The 14,816-nt window shown below is 48.9% G+C and overlaps 1 protein-coding gene across 1 annotated transcript; it reads right to left on the bottom strand.

The window, feature by feature from the left end:
• LOC122029751 (cytochrome P450 CYP72A219-like) lies at positions 1-2,206 on the bottom strand. Its single transcript, XM_042588873.1, has 5 exons — positions 1,821-2,206; positions 1,532-1,761; positions 1,201-1,439; positions 728-1,106; positions 1-640 (listed from the first exon to the last, which is right to left on the bottom strand). The coding sequence occupies exons 1-5, from the start codon at positions 2,092-2,094 to the stop codon at positions 218-220; spliced, it is 1,545 nt and encodes a 514-aa protein (XP_042444807.1). The 5' UTR covers positions 2,095-2,206; the 3' UTR covers positions 1-217.
• Positions 2,207-14,816: the final 12,610 nt, after the last annotated feature.

The raw sequence follows: 14,816 nt of genomic DNA, 5'->3' as shown, positions 1-14,816 counted from the left end.
TGATCGCTGAACTTTCTCAATAGGATACTATCGGTTCTGATGCCAACTTCTAAGAAATTGGAAATTTTTTACAACAAAAGTGACGACTATAGACGACTTCATCTTTCTCTCCGACTCCAACTACAGATTAATACAGATTTTACCACAGAAGTAGATATTTGTTTTAGAATTTTTGACATATATATTTTAAAATTGGTCGATGGAAGGATGGATCGCTTCAAAGCCTACGCAGTCTGATGGGAGCACCATGTTGAGGCTTGAGAGTGAGAACTACATTGGGAGCATGAGTGTAGGACGGCGAGAGGTCGAAGGAGAAGTGTTGAAGGATCAAGCATAGTGCCAATTTGGCTTCCAGCAACGCGAAGTTCTGGCCTATGCAGACCCGGTGGCCGCCCCCGAAGGGGAAGAAGGCATTCTTCTCCGACGCCTTGTACATGCCCTCAGCAAATCTCTCCGGCTTGAACTCGTCGACGTCTTTGCCCCACAAGTCTGGATCATGGTGAACCTGAAGGGCGGACAGGTAGAGCAGGACGCCTGGAGGGTACACTACGTTCCCAATTTTTGTGCTCTTGAAGACCTGCCGCCGCTGGCCCATTATAGGCGGGTAGAGTCGCAGAACCTCGTACAGAATCATCGTCACCTGCATGCCTATGCCACATCAATCTTACTTTATAACATGGAGGAAATCCCTGCAGACTCATGGAGAATCGAAATTTATGGCGCTTACGGTCTTCAAGTGGCTCAAGCCATCGAAAGTGGGTTTCTCTTTCCCAAAGGCTTGCAGAACCTCTTCGCGAGCCCGTTCTTGCCAATCTTGATGCATGCTCAGCACAACCATCGTCCACGTTAGCAAAAGGGACGTCGTCTCTTGTCCTGCGAAGTAGAACAGCTTGCATTCTTCCACCACCTCGTCCGTCGTCAACCCGGCGTTCCCATGTTCTCGGAGGTGTTGCAGATTGGATTCCAGCAATAAGCCGAGAAGGTCATCGTTCTTTGCGGTGCCCGATTTAATACTCTCCTCCCTCTTCTTGATTATGCTCAATAGAATCCCTCTCACCTCTTTGTCGATTGCTTTCATTCGAGTGTTAATTCGGGTGGGCAAAAACCTGAACAATGCAAGTGATCGATTATACTCTGTTTCCAACAAGGGCCACAGCGAATCGAACTTTGTGCAGATGTTTACTGCAGAACAGTACGCACCTGAAACCCGGTATATGTGCAAAAGGAAGACTGCCGTCGATGAACACAGTTTGCTCACTCTGAAGCTGGAAAATTTTCCTTCCTTCTTCAAAATTGATACCGAAAGCACTCCGGGAAATGACATCGCCGGTGAAGCTCTGGAATTCGACGGAAACATCTATCTCTTCACCTTTCGCCGCCATCTCATCCCATCGGCTGACCAGCTCATCACAACAAGCAGAGAAAGCAGGCAGCATGCGCTGCATATAGCAAAAAAGAGTTATTACGAGTCATAATTTCTACAAACATATAGGCGATGCATTAATTAACTCAGCAGAGATGGATCAATCACCTTGAGCTTCTCTATATGGAAAGCGGGGTTCAAAATCTTCCTATGCTTGGCCCATTTCTCACCTTCCTGACTCAGCACGCCTCTAATAAAGTACTTCAACAGATAATTGATCTTTGGCTTCCCGATCTCGCCGGTCTTGTTGGTCAGAACTTCTCTGATTTGATCAGGATCCGCGATGACCGCTCTCGGATTAGGTCCCATCCAATGGAAAGTTACCTTGTTCTCCTTTCCTAAAAGAAAATTTTTAATCAACAGGCGTTACATTTGCTTGGGGAAATAGGCTGCTGACCGTGTGCTTCAGCGGCGCGTTCGAAGAAGGGAGAAACGCGAGGGAAGATGGCGTGGGAGAAGGGCATGGGCTTGGCGCGGGCCTCCTCGGTAAGCCGCACCATCTCCTTGAGGTCGCCGCTGATGGGGCGGTAAGAGGAGCCCTTGAGCCCCTGCGACCGGAGCGCGCGATCAAGTCGGCGCGGCTTCCAGAAGGCCCAGTTCAGTATCCTGACTGCCCAGACCGCCACCAGCAGCGCTGCCAAGCCGCTGCACACGGCGAACCACAGCTCCATGTCTGCAGCTCCAAAAGCAAGATGAGGGGTGAAGTTGAGTTGATCGATCGGACTGAAGTTTTTTTTGATAATTAGACATCCAGCTTTCCTTTTCGTTATTCGAAATTGGTGGTGATGGTTCGGATTGATAGAGATTATATAGGAGCTCTGGCCCAGATAGGAGTCAAATGGTGATCGCAGGGATGACGTGAGAAATTTTGGAGTTGCATATAACGAAGACGTGACGAACTGCACATTCTATATTTCTACCAAGGGCCGCGCACGCCTCGGGCGTCCCAGACTGTTATCTCCATAACTATGTAAATCAAAAAATCGAATCCTCATTTCTTAAATAAGGCGACAAGGTTCGACACGATTTGGCTTAGCGGATTTGCGTTAGATCTTCCTTTGACTACGGTCAAAGCGACACGCAGTACATCATTTGGGGATCTTCCAGAAACAATCTCTTTTTTTTTTTTTTCTTTTATTTTACCTACTCTCTCTTTCAGGTTTTTTTTATTTAATGTTCGTGAGAGTCCAATTGCCTCTGATAAGATAATTTTCTATGTATTTATTTTCTAGAAAAATTTTGTAGGATAATTTCGTAGAACCTACTGAACAATCCAATTTCAGCGAGGGATCTCATTAAAAATTTGAGTAGAATGGCAATTTCACCGCATCAAAAAGTCATAATGCTTGACCAATCGTTCACTGGGAAAGCACCGTCTCAGTGTCCAATATTTTTAAGTAAAATTGTTGCATCAATCAGACTCATCATTTCCCGTGCTTGGGACCCACCTGGAAATGATGCACCAGGTTTGAATCTTTTGTCCCTAAATTTTTTTATCCCTGTGTCTCTTTGTCAATCAGACGGATCAGATTACATCTCAAAAATACCTTATGATCCCGTCCGAAGGCTGAGTTGGACGGAGGCTGGTCGTGGTGGCCTCGTTGTTGACGGAAAGTCGTAGGTGATCCGACTCCCACGGGTGGCTGACGCTGCTGCAGAACCCTGCGCACACTCAGACAATCCTCCCTCTACGTTAGAGACCGAAACCCAGGGAAAAAGTCCCCGGATCAGACCCTCCGACGCTCAAGTCAGGTCCTTTTTCCCCAGAAAAAGCAGAGAGACTCAAAATGAAAAGTTGTGGAAAAAATGACGAGAGAGCGCGTCCCTGCGTACGAGGAATCTCCTCCTTTTTATGCACCCGCCTTGCTTCCAGAACCTGCCATCCTATCAGAAAACGTTAGACGCTGGGCTTTGTCGTATATCCCTGACACCTGTCGTGCTGCTATTGGTCGTGAAGACATCTTCTTGTTTAGGAACCTCCGCCTTTACACAGGAGTTTTGTCTCGTAGTTAAGGACATCTGTCAGGCTGTCATTGGTTATGAGAGCATCTTTTTGCTTAGGAAACTCCGCCTCCGCACATCTCCCTGGTATGCAATGATTACCCTTGACGGACAGTTGTGATCCTCCGACTCCTGCACAGCTTAGCTCGTCCTGTTTATCGCGGTCTGCATCTACCTCGCACCCTCGACCAGATCCCGCCTCTAAGCGTTACCTGCCAGTTGGGCTGACTCTGACCAGCTCTGCTGCTTCCGACCTGTGAGTCGTGACTTGCACTCCCGGACCTTCGAATCGCAGGCCTGTAAGTCGGGCTGCCACTACCCAGCTCTGCCGCTCCTGACCCATGAGTACTTGCTGGCCCTCGACCGTAAGTCCGTAGATCGCGCTGTCTTTGCACAGCTCTGACGCTTCCGATCTATGATTCGCGACTGGCACCTCTGGGCCTTCGAATCGCAGACCTGCAGACCGAGCTGACTCTGAACAGCTCTGCTACTTCCGACTTGTGATTCGCGACTTGCACCTCTGGGCCTTCGAATCGCAGACCTGCAGACCGAGCTGACTCTGAACAACTCTGCTACTTCCGACTTGTGCCCAGTGCTCCGCCTGTCATCTCCCTTTGTCTTTCAACTACTTTGCCCCCTTGATCGACAAGTCTGCCTGACCCCTGACTACCCCATATGCTTGCCTTTGATTGCCTAGTCAGCTTGACTATTGACTGCCATGTCCTCTTGACTTTTGACCGCCATATGGCCTTGACCTTTCTTACCCTTTCCGCTTGGGCCCCTCCATTACCAATCGTATCACAAGCCTCCCTCACAAGTCTAGTCGAAGGAGGACGAAAGTTTGACTGACTAGACCTCAGCACATCTTTAAGATCTCAGCATATCTCTGTGACCTCAGCCTATCTCTGTGTCTCTACCTCAGCATATCTCTGCGCGTTTTGCTTCCTGCCTCACGCATCAACCTTTGTGTCGCGTCGCCTGGGATACCCTGCCTCCTTAATTGCTTTGCCAGTCGCTTGGGGTACCGTGTCCACGTAGTTGCTTTGACTTGGCCACCGATCCTCTTTATAAAGAGCCTTACGGTCGTTTCTTCATTCTATCTTCTCCTGCCACGCCTTCCCACTTTCCTTTGCTAACCCGCGTTACACCAGCTTCTTCCCCACACGATGCATTCTCCTTTTTCTGAGGAGGTTGATCAACCACCTTCCCAAACGCGGATAGATCAGCTCACTTTACAACTGGCCGAGAAAGAACGTGAGCTGGAGCGCGTATCCAAGGATCGAGCTCGTCAGCTAGCTGCCCTGTGCTCTATGGAAGCCCAGTATCGTGTCGCGAAGTCTTGCGTGCATTCTAAGAAGGCGAGGAAAGAGGAATGCCAGGCTAGCCTGCAGCGCCAAATCAGCCTCCAGGAACGCTTGAAACAAGAGCATGAAACGGAGCTGTCTCTCCTCCGTGCGTATCTCGACGACAAGCAAGACACGATCGCCCAACAGCAAACAGTCATCAACTCCCTACATGCGTAGCTGGCTCGAGCCTTGAACGCCCCAGGGGCTCCTGAGTCCCCAGACATTTCTTCACACGACAGTGCTCATTCTCCATGACCAATCCTTTCCCCGAGTTAAACTAGTTCGGGCCATAGTTGTCTCAGTGGATCCTTTGCCGCAAAACGCTCCCTCTTGTAGCCTTGGCTGTATCGCCTGCTTATTGAACTGTGCTGCTGTACTTGTATATCTGTCCTTTTCCGGCATAGTCTCTCCTGCTCAATTTTCATCTAGCAAGCATTTTTAGAAACTGGCCCGTATGTGAGAGCCAAGAGTTGCCTCATGATTCCTTTTCATGTATGAATTTTGGATAATAAAACCGATATAGTGTTTGAGACTTAAAACTGTAACGAGCGTGCCAAACCTGATTTCGCAGTTAATATTGATGCTTTAGGAGTAGGGTAGATGGCCTCCCGCATCCCGTGCCTTGCGTATTTGCTGCATATTTCCAATTTGCGTAAAATAAAGCCAGATGTAGCTGACCTGATTATTTGAAAATGCTCCGCTCAATGTGAGGCATATCCCTCTGAAAGGTAGTCAGGTGTGGGCGCCGAGCTCACTTATGATTTTCGCAGGGGAGTTGATTTTTGATTCCCGCGTGGGGGCCGACCTGAAAGGTCGTTGGGCGTGAGGACAGGGCTCACTTTCGATTCTTGCATGGGAGCCGACCTGAAAGGTTGTTGGGCGTGAGAACAGAGCTCACTTATAACTCGCACTGGGGCGAGAGTCTGGAGCTACCGACCTAAAAGGTCGTTGGGCGTGGGCACCAGACTCACTTTTAATTCTCGCATGGGAGCCGACCTGAAAGGTCGTTGGGCGTGAGAACATAGCTCACTTATAACTCGCACTGGGGCGAGAGTCTGGAGCTACCGACCTAAAAGGTCGTTGGGCGTGGGCACAAGGTTCACTTTTAATTCTCGCATGGGAGCTGACCTGAAAGGTCGTTGGGCGTGAGAACAGAGCTCACTTATAACTCGCACTGGGCGAGAGTCTGGGACTACCGACCTAAAAGGTCGTTGGGCGTGAGCACAAGGCTCAATTTTAATTCTCGCATGGGAGCCGACCTGAAAGGTCGTTGGGCGTGAGAACAGAGCTCACTTATAACTTGTACTGGGGCGAGAGTCTGGAGCTACCAACCTAAAAGGTCGTTGGGCATGGGCACAAGGCTTACTTTTAATTCTCGCATGGGAGCCGACCTGAAAGGTCGTTGGGCGTGAGAACAGAGCTCACTTATAACTCGCACTGGGGCGAGAGTCTGGAGCTACCGACCTAAAAGGTCGTTGGGCGTGGGCACAAGGCTCACTTTTAATTCTCGCATGGGAGCCGACCTGAAAGGTCGTTGGGCGTGAGAACAGAGCTCACTTATAACTCGCACTGGGGCGAGAGTCTGGAGCTACCGACCTAAAAGGTCGTTGGGCGTGGGCACCAAGCTCACTTATAATTCTCGCATGGGAGCCGACCTGAAAGGTCGTTGGGCGTAAGAACAGAGCTCACTTATAACTCGCACTGGGGCGAGAGTCTTGGACTACCGACCAAAAAGGTCGTTGGGCGTGAGCACAAAGCTCACTTTTAATTCTCGCATGGGAGCTGACCTGAAAGGTCGTTGGGCGTGAGAACAGAGCTCACTTATAACTCGCACTGGAGCGAGAGTCTGGAACTACCGACCTAAAAGGTCGTTGGGCGTGAGCACAAGGCTCACTTTTAATTCTCGCATGGGAGCCGACCTGCAAGTTCATTGGGCGTGAGAACAGAGTTCGCTTATAACTCGCACTGGGGCGAGAGTCTGGGACTACCGACCTAAAAGGTCGTTGGGCGTGAGCACAAGGCTCACTTTTAATTCTCGTATGGGAGCCGACTTGAAAGGTCGTTAGGCGTGAGAACAGAGCTCACTTATAACTCGCACTGGGGCGAGAGTCTGGGACTACCGACCTAAAAGGTCGTTGGGCGTGAGAACAGAGCTCACTTATAACTCGCACTGGGGCGAGAGTCTGGGACTACCGACCTAAAAGGTCGTTGGGCGTGAGCACAAGGCTCACTTTTAATTCTCGCATGGGAGCCGACCTGAAAGGTCGTTGGGCGTGAGAACAGAGCTCACTTATAACTCGCACTGGGGCGAGAGTCTGGAGCTACTCCGGTTCGAGACCGATGGCGATGGCGCTGGTCTGAGGCCAGTAATGATACTCCGGTCCGAGACCGGTGGCGATGGCACTGGTCTGAGACCAGTAATGATACTCCGGTCCGAGACCGATGGCAATGGTGCTGGTCTGAGACCAGTAATGATACTCCGGTCCGAGACCGGTGGCGATGGCGTTGATCTGAGACCAGTAATGATACTCCAAACGACGGAGGCATAGATGCATCGCTCTTCTCCGCCTTCATCCGTCCCGCCTACGCCGACCTCATTGCTTTGGTTAATCTGGTCGTTATTGCTAGCTTTGGGCTTACTCATTTGGGTCGCGTTTCTTCCTGCAATTGCATCACGTACGGTATAGAATTAAGAATAGAGGAGGGAGCATAAAAACCTTACTCAACCCCTGGGCCACGGTGCCCTTGCAGCTTATGATGACCCCGCAGCTCTCGCGATGCGCCTGGGTAGCTGCCCAGATCAGGGGCTGTCTACGCAGAGCTACTTGCCCGGATGGTCCAAGCAAGCAACACCCCCACAGGCCCGCTTGATACTCCTCTGATCTGACATTCACTTCTGCTGACCTGCTTTGTCTCATTCGCGACCCTTTTGAATTGCCTTGATTCTGCGGCTTCATGAAATTTCCCGCCTAGCCTTGAGCCCTTCACGAAGAATGCTTCTTTTTTGAGGCCACGCCCTTTCATGATTACCTTGCCTTGTCGATCTTTAATGCGTTTCTTCTCGCGATGACACCTATCCGACGCCTTTACTGCGCACGCCTCCTGACACCAGCCTCTGACCCCTTTTTGCACCCTTCGGCGCTTATTTTCCATCAGACGGCGCTGGGGCGCGTTACCCCAAAAGATACTCGGCTCGACCCTCGATGTTTCCTAGGAATGAATGGGCTTTATAAACCCTAAAGGCAGTCTGCTTTCCTTACTTCGACGCTTCGCTATCCTCCTACCTTCGTTCGCGGCCGTTTCCGGCAGTGCAACTCCTCGTTCTCCTGCTTGCGACCAACCCGTGACCCCTCTTGTCTTCATCCCCCTTGCCTGCTTGCTCCTCATAATCATGGATGGTAAGGAACTCTTCTGGTATTCACGTTACATCTCTGATTTAGACGATCACGACCTGTCTGCACTGCACTCCAACTTGGGGCTAGGCGCCGCATATGAGTTTCGTCTTCCCTCGCCAGATGAACATCCTTCTTCTCCTCCCGAAGGGTTTATCACTGTTTTTAGGGATCAAATCTTAGGCGGTCTTCGCTTTCCTTTGCATCCTTTTTTCTCCGAGTTGAGTCAGTATTGCGGTATTGGTATCTCCCAGTTTGCCCCCAATGTATTCCGAGCGGTCTGTGGAACCATCATCTTGTGCCGCATTTATCAAATTCCCTTGACTACTAGACTATTCCATCACTTCTATTCCTTCCGGCGAGCCGAAGCAGGGGTATTCAACGTTCAGGCCAAGCCGGGACATAAGTTTTTTGATGACCTACCTTCTTCCAATAAAGGCTGGAGGTCTCGCTTTTTCTTCCTCAAGCCCCCCGTCCCCTTAGCCGGGCCTTCCCAATGACATCCCCTCCTTGCTTCGGACTTCCCTTCGCATGCCCATAAACCTGCCTGCTCCGCGGCTGTGGACAAGCTGAGAGGTGTTGTTGTTCGCCTGTCTGTGCTGATGCTAGAAGGCATTCTGCACGCTTTTGGTCTTAGTCCTGTCTCCACAGAAATCAGAGCTCCTTTTGGTAAGTTGTTGCTTTTTTATATGCCGCTCTTCGCTAACTGAGGTGTGTTTTCCTCTTATTCTTGTAGTGGCTGCCATCCTCCGCTCTTTTGCCAGTCAGGAGACACCCTCGGTGGCCGTTCTGCAAGCTCTGAATGAGGATCTAACACAAGTCCTATCCTCTGACCCCGCTATTTCCGCCGGTCCACAGCCCTCGGGACACCAAACCTCAGAGACGGTAGCTGCCTCGGCGCTTATTGAGCCACCAGCCCCCAGCCCTGCAGACTCAGTCATACCCCACCTCTCTGATCAACCCGCACCTGAGCCTTCGCCAGCAGGGCAAGTGCCTTCGCTCTCTCCTACTATGAAGCTGCGCCTTACGCGCAAGGGCAAGAGAACGACCCCAGTCACCGCAACTTCTCCTCCACCTCCTCGTCGTCAACGCGTAGTGAGCATCTCTTCTCCCACCAGGTCCTCGGATACGAGCTCAACCCAGGAGACAAGCTTGGCCCGGGAGAAGGCCTCTAATCTGGAGGCGGCAGACCCGCCATTGGACCTGACCGCTCCGGTGCCAATCCAGAGCGTATTACCTGCCCTGCCTGTTGGAGTGTATACTGAAAGCCTAAGCTTTGTAAACATTCATTATGTATAAAGAATCACATTTGGTCAAATTGTCTACATTTGTTTGTAGTTGTTCATTTAATTTATATTGTAGATAACATAGTATGTGGTGTCACATGCAGAAGATGATGTTATCAGTACCTTATAAATTATAAACAGTAGCTCACGACCAAAATGGAAAGGAACAAACCATTAGAAGGTCGTAATGTAATTAGGTATTAGTTTATCTTGACTATATAATTACACTAGTACACTCAGAGTGTATTGAGTAGGACCATTTGAGGTCGTTTCTTTTATACTGACTTTATAAAGAAACAAAGACCTCGGTTATTATGGAAGTGTGTGCTCTTAATCCTAATATAATAACAAGCACATATATTTGATATTTATTTCTTTAATTTATCAATGGGTGAGATTTAGTTCGATGAATCAATAAGCCCGATAAGTTGGGAAATGGTATCACTTATAGTGTGTGTTGTTGATTATAGAAGGAAACTGTGTCCTAGAGATACTAGGTTGATAATGTCCTCAAGAGGAGCTCATAAGGATTGTCATGTTAAACCCTGCAGGTAGACCTAGTCCGACATGACAATAAGGTTGAGTGGTACTACTCTTGGACTTAGATATTAATTAAATGAGTTGTCAGTAACTCACTTAATTAGTGGACATTCGATATCTTAAACACAGGGAGACTAACATACTCATAATAAGAAGGAGCCCAAAAATGTAATTTGGGATTGGTGCGGTAGTTCAATAATAGTTCTCTAGTGGAATGAATTATTATTGATAAAATTAAGTTGTGTGTTCGGGGCGAACACGGGATGCTTAATTTTATCGGGAGACCAAAACCAATTCCTCCTCTCGGTCCCTATCGTAGCCTCTTATTTATAGAGTACTATACCCACCTATACCCACCTTCTATACCCACCAATAGGGGGCCGGCCAAGCTAGCTTGGGAACCAAGCTACGGCCGACCTAGGTATAAGATTGGGTGAACCCAAGCTAGTGGGGGCCGGCCAAATTAAATTAAAAAAGAAATTTAATTTTAATTTTTATTATGTGGAAGATATAATTTATTAAAGAGAATTAAAATTAAAATATCTCTCTTGTAAAAGATCTACAATAGATTAAAGAAAGAGATTAGATCTCTTTCCTTATTTGTAGATTGGTGAGATATTTTATTTTCTCTTTAAAAATTATTCACATGTTGTAAAATTAAAATTATGGAAATTTATTTTTATCAACCATGAAAAGATTTTTGAAGAGAAATTTTAATTTTAAAATTTCCGGAAACAAATTAGGAAATTTTAATTGTTGATTGAAACTTGTCCAATTTGTTCTTCATGATGTGGCCGACCACTTGAATTTAATTGGGAAAATTTTATTTTATTTTTCTCAATTAAATCATGTCAAGGATATTAAGGAAATTTTATTGTAATTAAATTCCTAATTTGCCTAGGCCAAGGAATATAAAAGAAGGGGTGAGGGTGCCTTCATGAGACACAACCTCTATTATTTCTCTCCCTCTTTTGTTCCTTGGTGTGGCCGGCCATCCTTTCCCTCTCTTCCTCTTGTGGTGGCCGAACCTCTCTCTTTCCTTGGAGCTCTTGTGGTGGTCGGATACTACTTGGAGAAGAAGAAGAAGAAGGAGAGGAAGCGAGCATCTCTTGGAGCTTGGTTAGTGTTTTGATTTTCTTCCTTGGTGAAGCTTCTTTCTTTGTGGCCGAACCTAGCTAGGAGGAGAAGAAGGTGGTTGGTGGTTTCTCATCTCGGAAGATCGTTGCCCACACAACGTCCGAGGTTAGAAGAGGAATACGATAGAAGATTAAGAGGTCTTTCTAGAAGGTATAACTAGTAGTTTTTCCTTTTCCGCATCATACTAGTTATTTATGGAAATAATACCAAATACAAGAGGCTTACGTTCTAGTATTTCGAATATGTTTTTCGATGTTGTGTTCTTTTGTTTTATTTATCCTTGTGATTTGATTGTTCTTTTCGGTTAACCTAAAGTTATTTTAGGAAATTAAATATTAGCTTTCTATAAAAGGTTTTGTCTAGTCGGTGGTGGTTGTTCCCATATCCAAGAAGGCCATGTGCCTCGCCACGTCAGTACTGGGAACCAATTATGGAAATTCATATTTAATGGAATTAATAACTTAAGGCGATTTGGGTCGAACGTGTTAAGTTCCGCAGGAGACCCAAGTCAAAACATAAAAGAACGAATAGATTAAGTTTTGGATCAAACGTGTTAAGTTCCGCAGGCGATCCAAAATTTAATTTAAAAGAACACATGGTAGCTAGGAAAAGGTTCAGACCTTTGTACAAAATTTTTATACAGTGGAACCTCTAGGTTTTCTGAGTAGCAACCAACACTGCCTTCGTCCTCTGGCGATCAGCCCCCGGACTTGCTGGCTCCCTCCGCCTCTCCTCTTCTTAGGCCTCCGAGCTCGACCATGCCGACTCTGAACCTGCCTTCTGTAGACCTGGCCTTTGAAGCTTCCTGGAGGCTCCCTTCAGAGACCGACCCGGCCTACATGCCCGCTGCCAACCTATCGCCTATCTTTGGTAGGGTCGACCTCTATGGGGACTTGGCCATCTCCTGGCAATCATCCAATCGGCGGTTCTGGGAGAGCAGTTCCCCTTTGGAGGAGTTTGATCAAATTACTTGCTCCCTGGTAGCGGTAAGCTCTTTCTCTTCTTCTTCCTGGTATCCGTGTGTTTCTGTAACCCCCTTTCTCTTCTTCCGGCCACTTGCAGACCTGCTCCGTGAGTCTGAGCGCTGTGCAACGAGCAGCCGAGCTTCAATGAGAGAACGTGGTACTCAAGGCACGTCTTCGGGAACTAGAGCCTCCTGCGGCTTCCTCAGCTCCTCCCGAGCCTTCTCTTGGAAGCTTGGAAGCTTATCTGCGTGCCGCCGGGGAATCTGCGGCCTCTGCTCGGGCCATTTCCCATGCCGCCTTCGATAAACTTCAACAGTTGGAGGCGGCTTTGAAGACAAGTGAGTCTTCCTTGGCTTCTGAAGCGGATCGTCATCAAGCGACAGTTTCTGAGCTGAAAGCCAAAGAGGCAGAGCTGCTCTCCCGATCGGCAGATTTGAGTTCACTACAGCAAAGTCAGGAGCTCCTGCAGAAGGGGTTGGCCGATGCCCAGGCCCTGGCTAGTGCTGCCGCTAGCCGAGAAGCAACCATGCGGACTCAGTGGGAAGCTTGCCAAGCCACTCTCCAATCCTTGCAAGCGAAGTTATTGAAGGCCCAGGAAGCAGTGTCTCAAGGCCAGAGCGACTTGTCCGTGGCGCGCGCTGAGGCTGCGGAGAACAAGAACAGTTTGGAGGTGTACCGAGCTGGCGAATTAGAGCGGCTGAAGGCCTACAGGCTGGCCTACGTCCGTTCTTCCTTCTTCCTCCAAAAGCTGGGACGCTGGTTGGTCTTGTTGCTCTGTCATGGGGCCACTGGTGGGGTTAGGCAGGCCTTCGAGCAAGGTTTCCTACGCTCGGCACCTCCTGTCACCTTTCTGGACACAGCTCGCCTATCCAGGGAATTGCCGCAGGAAACTTTCCCTTCCTTCGAAGCTGATGACGGATTTTTCCTCCTGGAGGGCCCTCATCCTGCGGCCGATCCAGCTCCCGGGGATATTTCTGCCCAGGCCCCTCCTGTTGCTGCTTCTGAAGCATCCGCTGACCCTGCGTCTTCCGACATAGTGCCAGCCGACCCCAGGCTCCTTTCGTTGGCTTCCGTTGATTCTGCGCCCTCTTCCCCGAATGTCGTATGATTGGCGATATGTTGTAATGTTCACCTTTTATGTGTTGATGCCAAACCTTCCGTGATTGTACTCATTCGCGTGGTCTTACTGAACTTTGGATGGTTGTACTTAACTTGCCCTTGCTTATTTTGCCTTTGCTACGTCGCTCTCCTCCCAATAGTCGCTTTTATACCGAGCCTGGCGAGGGCCAGCTTTTACTTTTTGTCTTTGACGCATGTCCATGAAGTTCGCTGATCTGCTCCACCCTTCTTTCTGATGGCCGCTTCCGCCCACCTTTGTCCCTGCGAGGCAATCACTTGTTCGGCGAAAAGTTGGCTGAACTGAGCGTGCCCCTTTTCCCCCTTTTTTCTCTTTCCTCTTTTTTCATACCTCATGAGGCGCCTCGTCCCTCGAGCCTTTGCCTTTCCTATAATGCCCTCTGGTTATATTCTCGAGGCTCATCGCAGAGCGTTCCCTGTCTATTTCCGCCCCTGTATCCACCATCCGTTGTCAACGTACGAAAATATCCTTCCTCCACCATACCTATAAGTATCTTCTTCCTCTTGCCTTCCCTTATGATTCGCCGCCACCACGGAGCACCCAAACGTCGCTGCTGCCGACTGACTTCCTCCGAGACTTTGCCGCGATCCTTCTTCTTCTCCAAGCCTCTTCTTTTCGTTTGTTCTTTCTATCACCTGAGATAATCTCTTTCGCAATGACTTCTCCTTCTTGGATCTCCTTGTTGGCGGAGCACTTCCCAGACGCTTTGACTTTTGCTGAGTTGGATTGGGATGACCTACGGTACACTTATGAAATCCCTACTAGCTTCCACCCCATCATCCCTACTGGTGTGAACCTGTACTTCGATCCTCCGCCTGGTTATTGTACTTTCTTTACTGAACAATTTGTATCTGGCCTCCGTTTACCCCCACATCCTTTTTTGTCTGGAGTGTGCCGCTACTTCAAGATCCCCCTAGGTCAGCTAACTCCCAATTCCATAAAGATTTTATGTGGCTTCGTAATACTCTGCGAAGTTTGTGAGGTTTCCTGGTCAGCTCCCCTTTTTCACTGCTTCTTTGCTCTTGCTCGGCACGCCGACAGTCTTTTTTATTTCCAAGCTCGCAACCACACTGCTTTCTTCTCTCCTCTCTCTCCTCCCAGTGCTAACTGGAGAAAAAAGTTCTTTTTTCTCCGGTTTCCAGAGGAAACAGACTGGCCCATGCGCTGGCAACCTGCTCTGCCTCTACCCCCGACATTGGAAGAGTTCCATATGGATCTCCACTTTAGTATGGCTGCAACCCAGATGGAGGATTGGCGCCTGAATCTATCAAGACTGCTATCTGGCGACCTGCTTTCTTATTTCAGGCTGAGCCCTCCTTCTCCTGAAACACCGCACTCCTTAGGTAAGTTTGTACTGAGCTCCCCCTTTCGCTTATTTTCTATTAGACTGATCCTTCGCGTTGGCGCTTACAGCTGAGGTTTTGCGCCGCGCATCAGAGGCTCTGCCTTTGCCCCTCAGTGATCTGGAAATAATGCGGCGCGGTCGGGTGATCTTGGAGAGGAGGCTACTCTCTCATTCTGGACCCACCTCATCTGGGGCAGCGCCTCAGTCTACTTCCAACCCCGCCTCACACAACGCTTTTCCTTC

Source organism: Zingiber officinale, chromosome 10B (assembly GCF_018446385.1).
Source record: "Zingiber officinale cultivar Zhangliang chromosome 10B, Zo_v1.1, whole genome shotgun sequence".
Taxonomy (NCBI): domain Eukaryota; kingdom Viridiplantae; phylum Streptophyta; class Magnoliopsida; order Zingiberales; family Zingiberaceae; genus Zingiber; species Zingiber officinale.
Note: the sequence above shows the minus strand (reverse complement) of the source record. Positions and strands in the feature narration are given on the sequence as shown.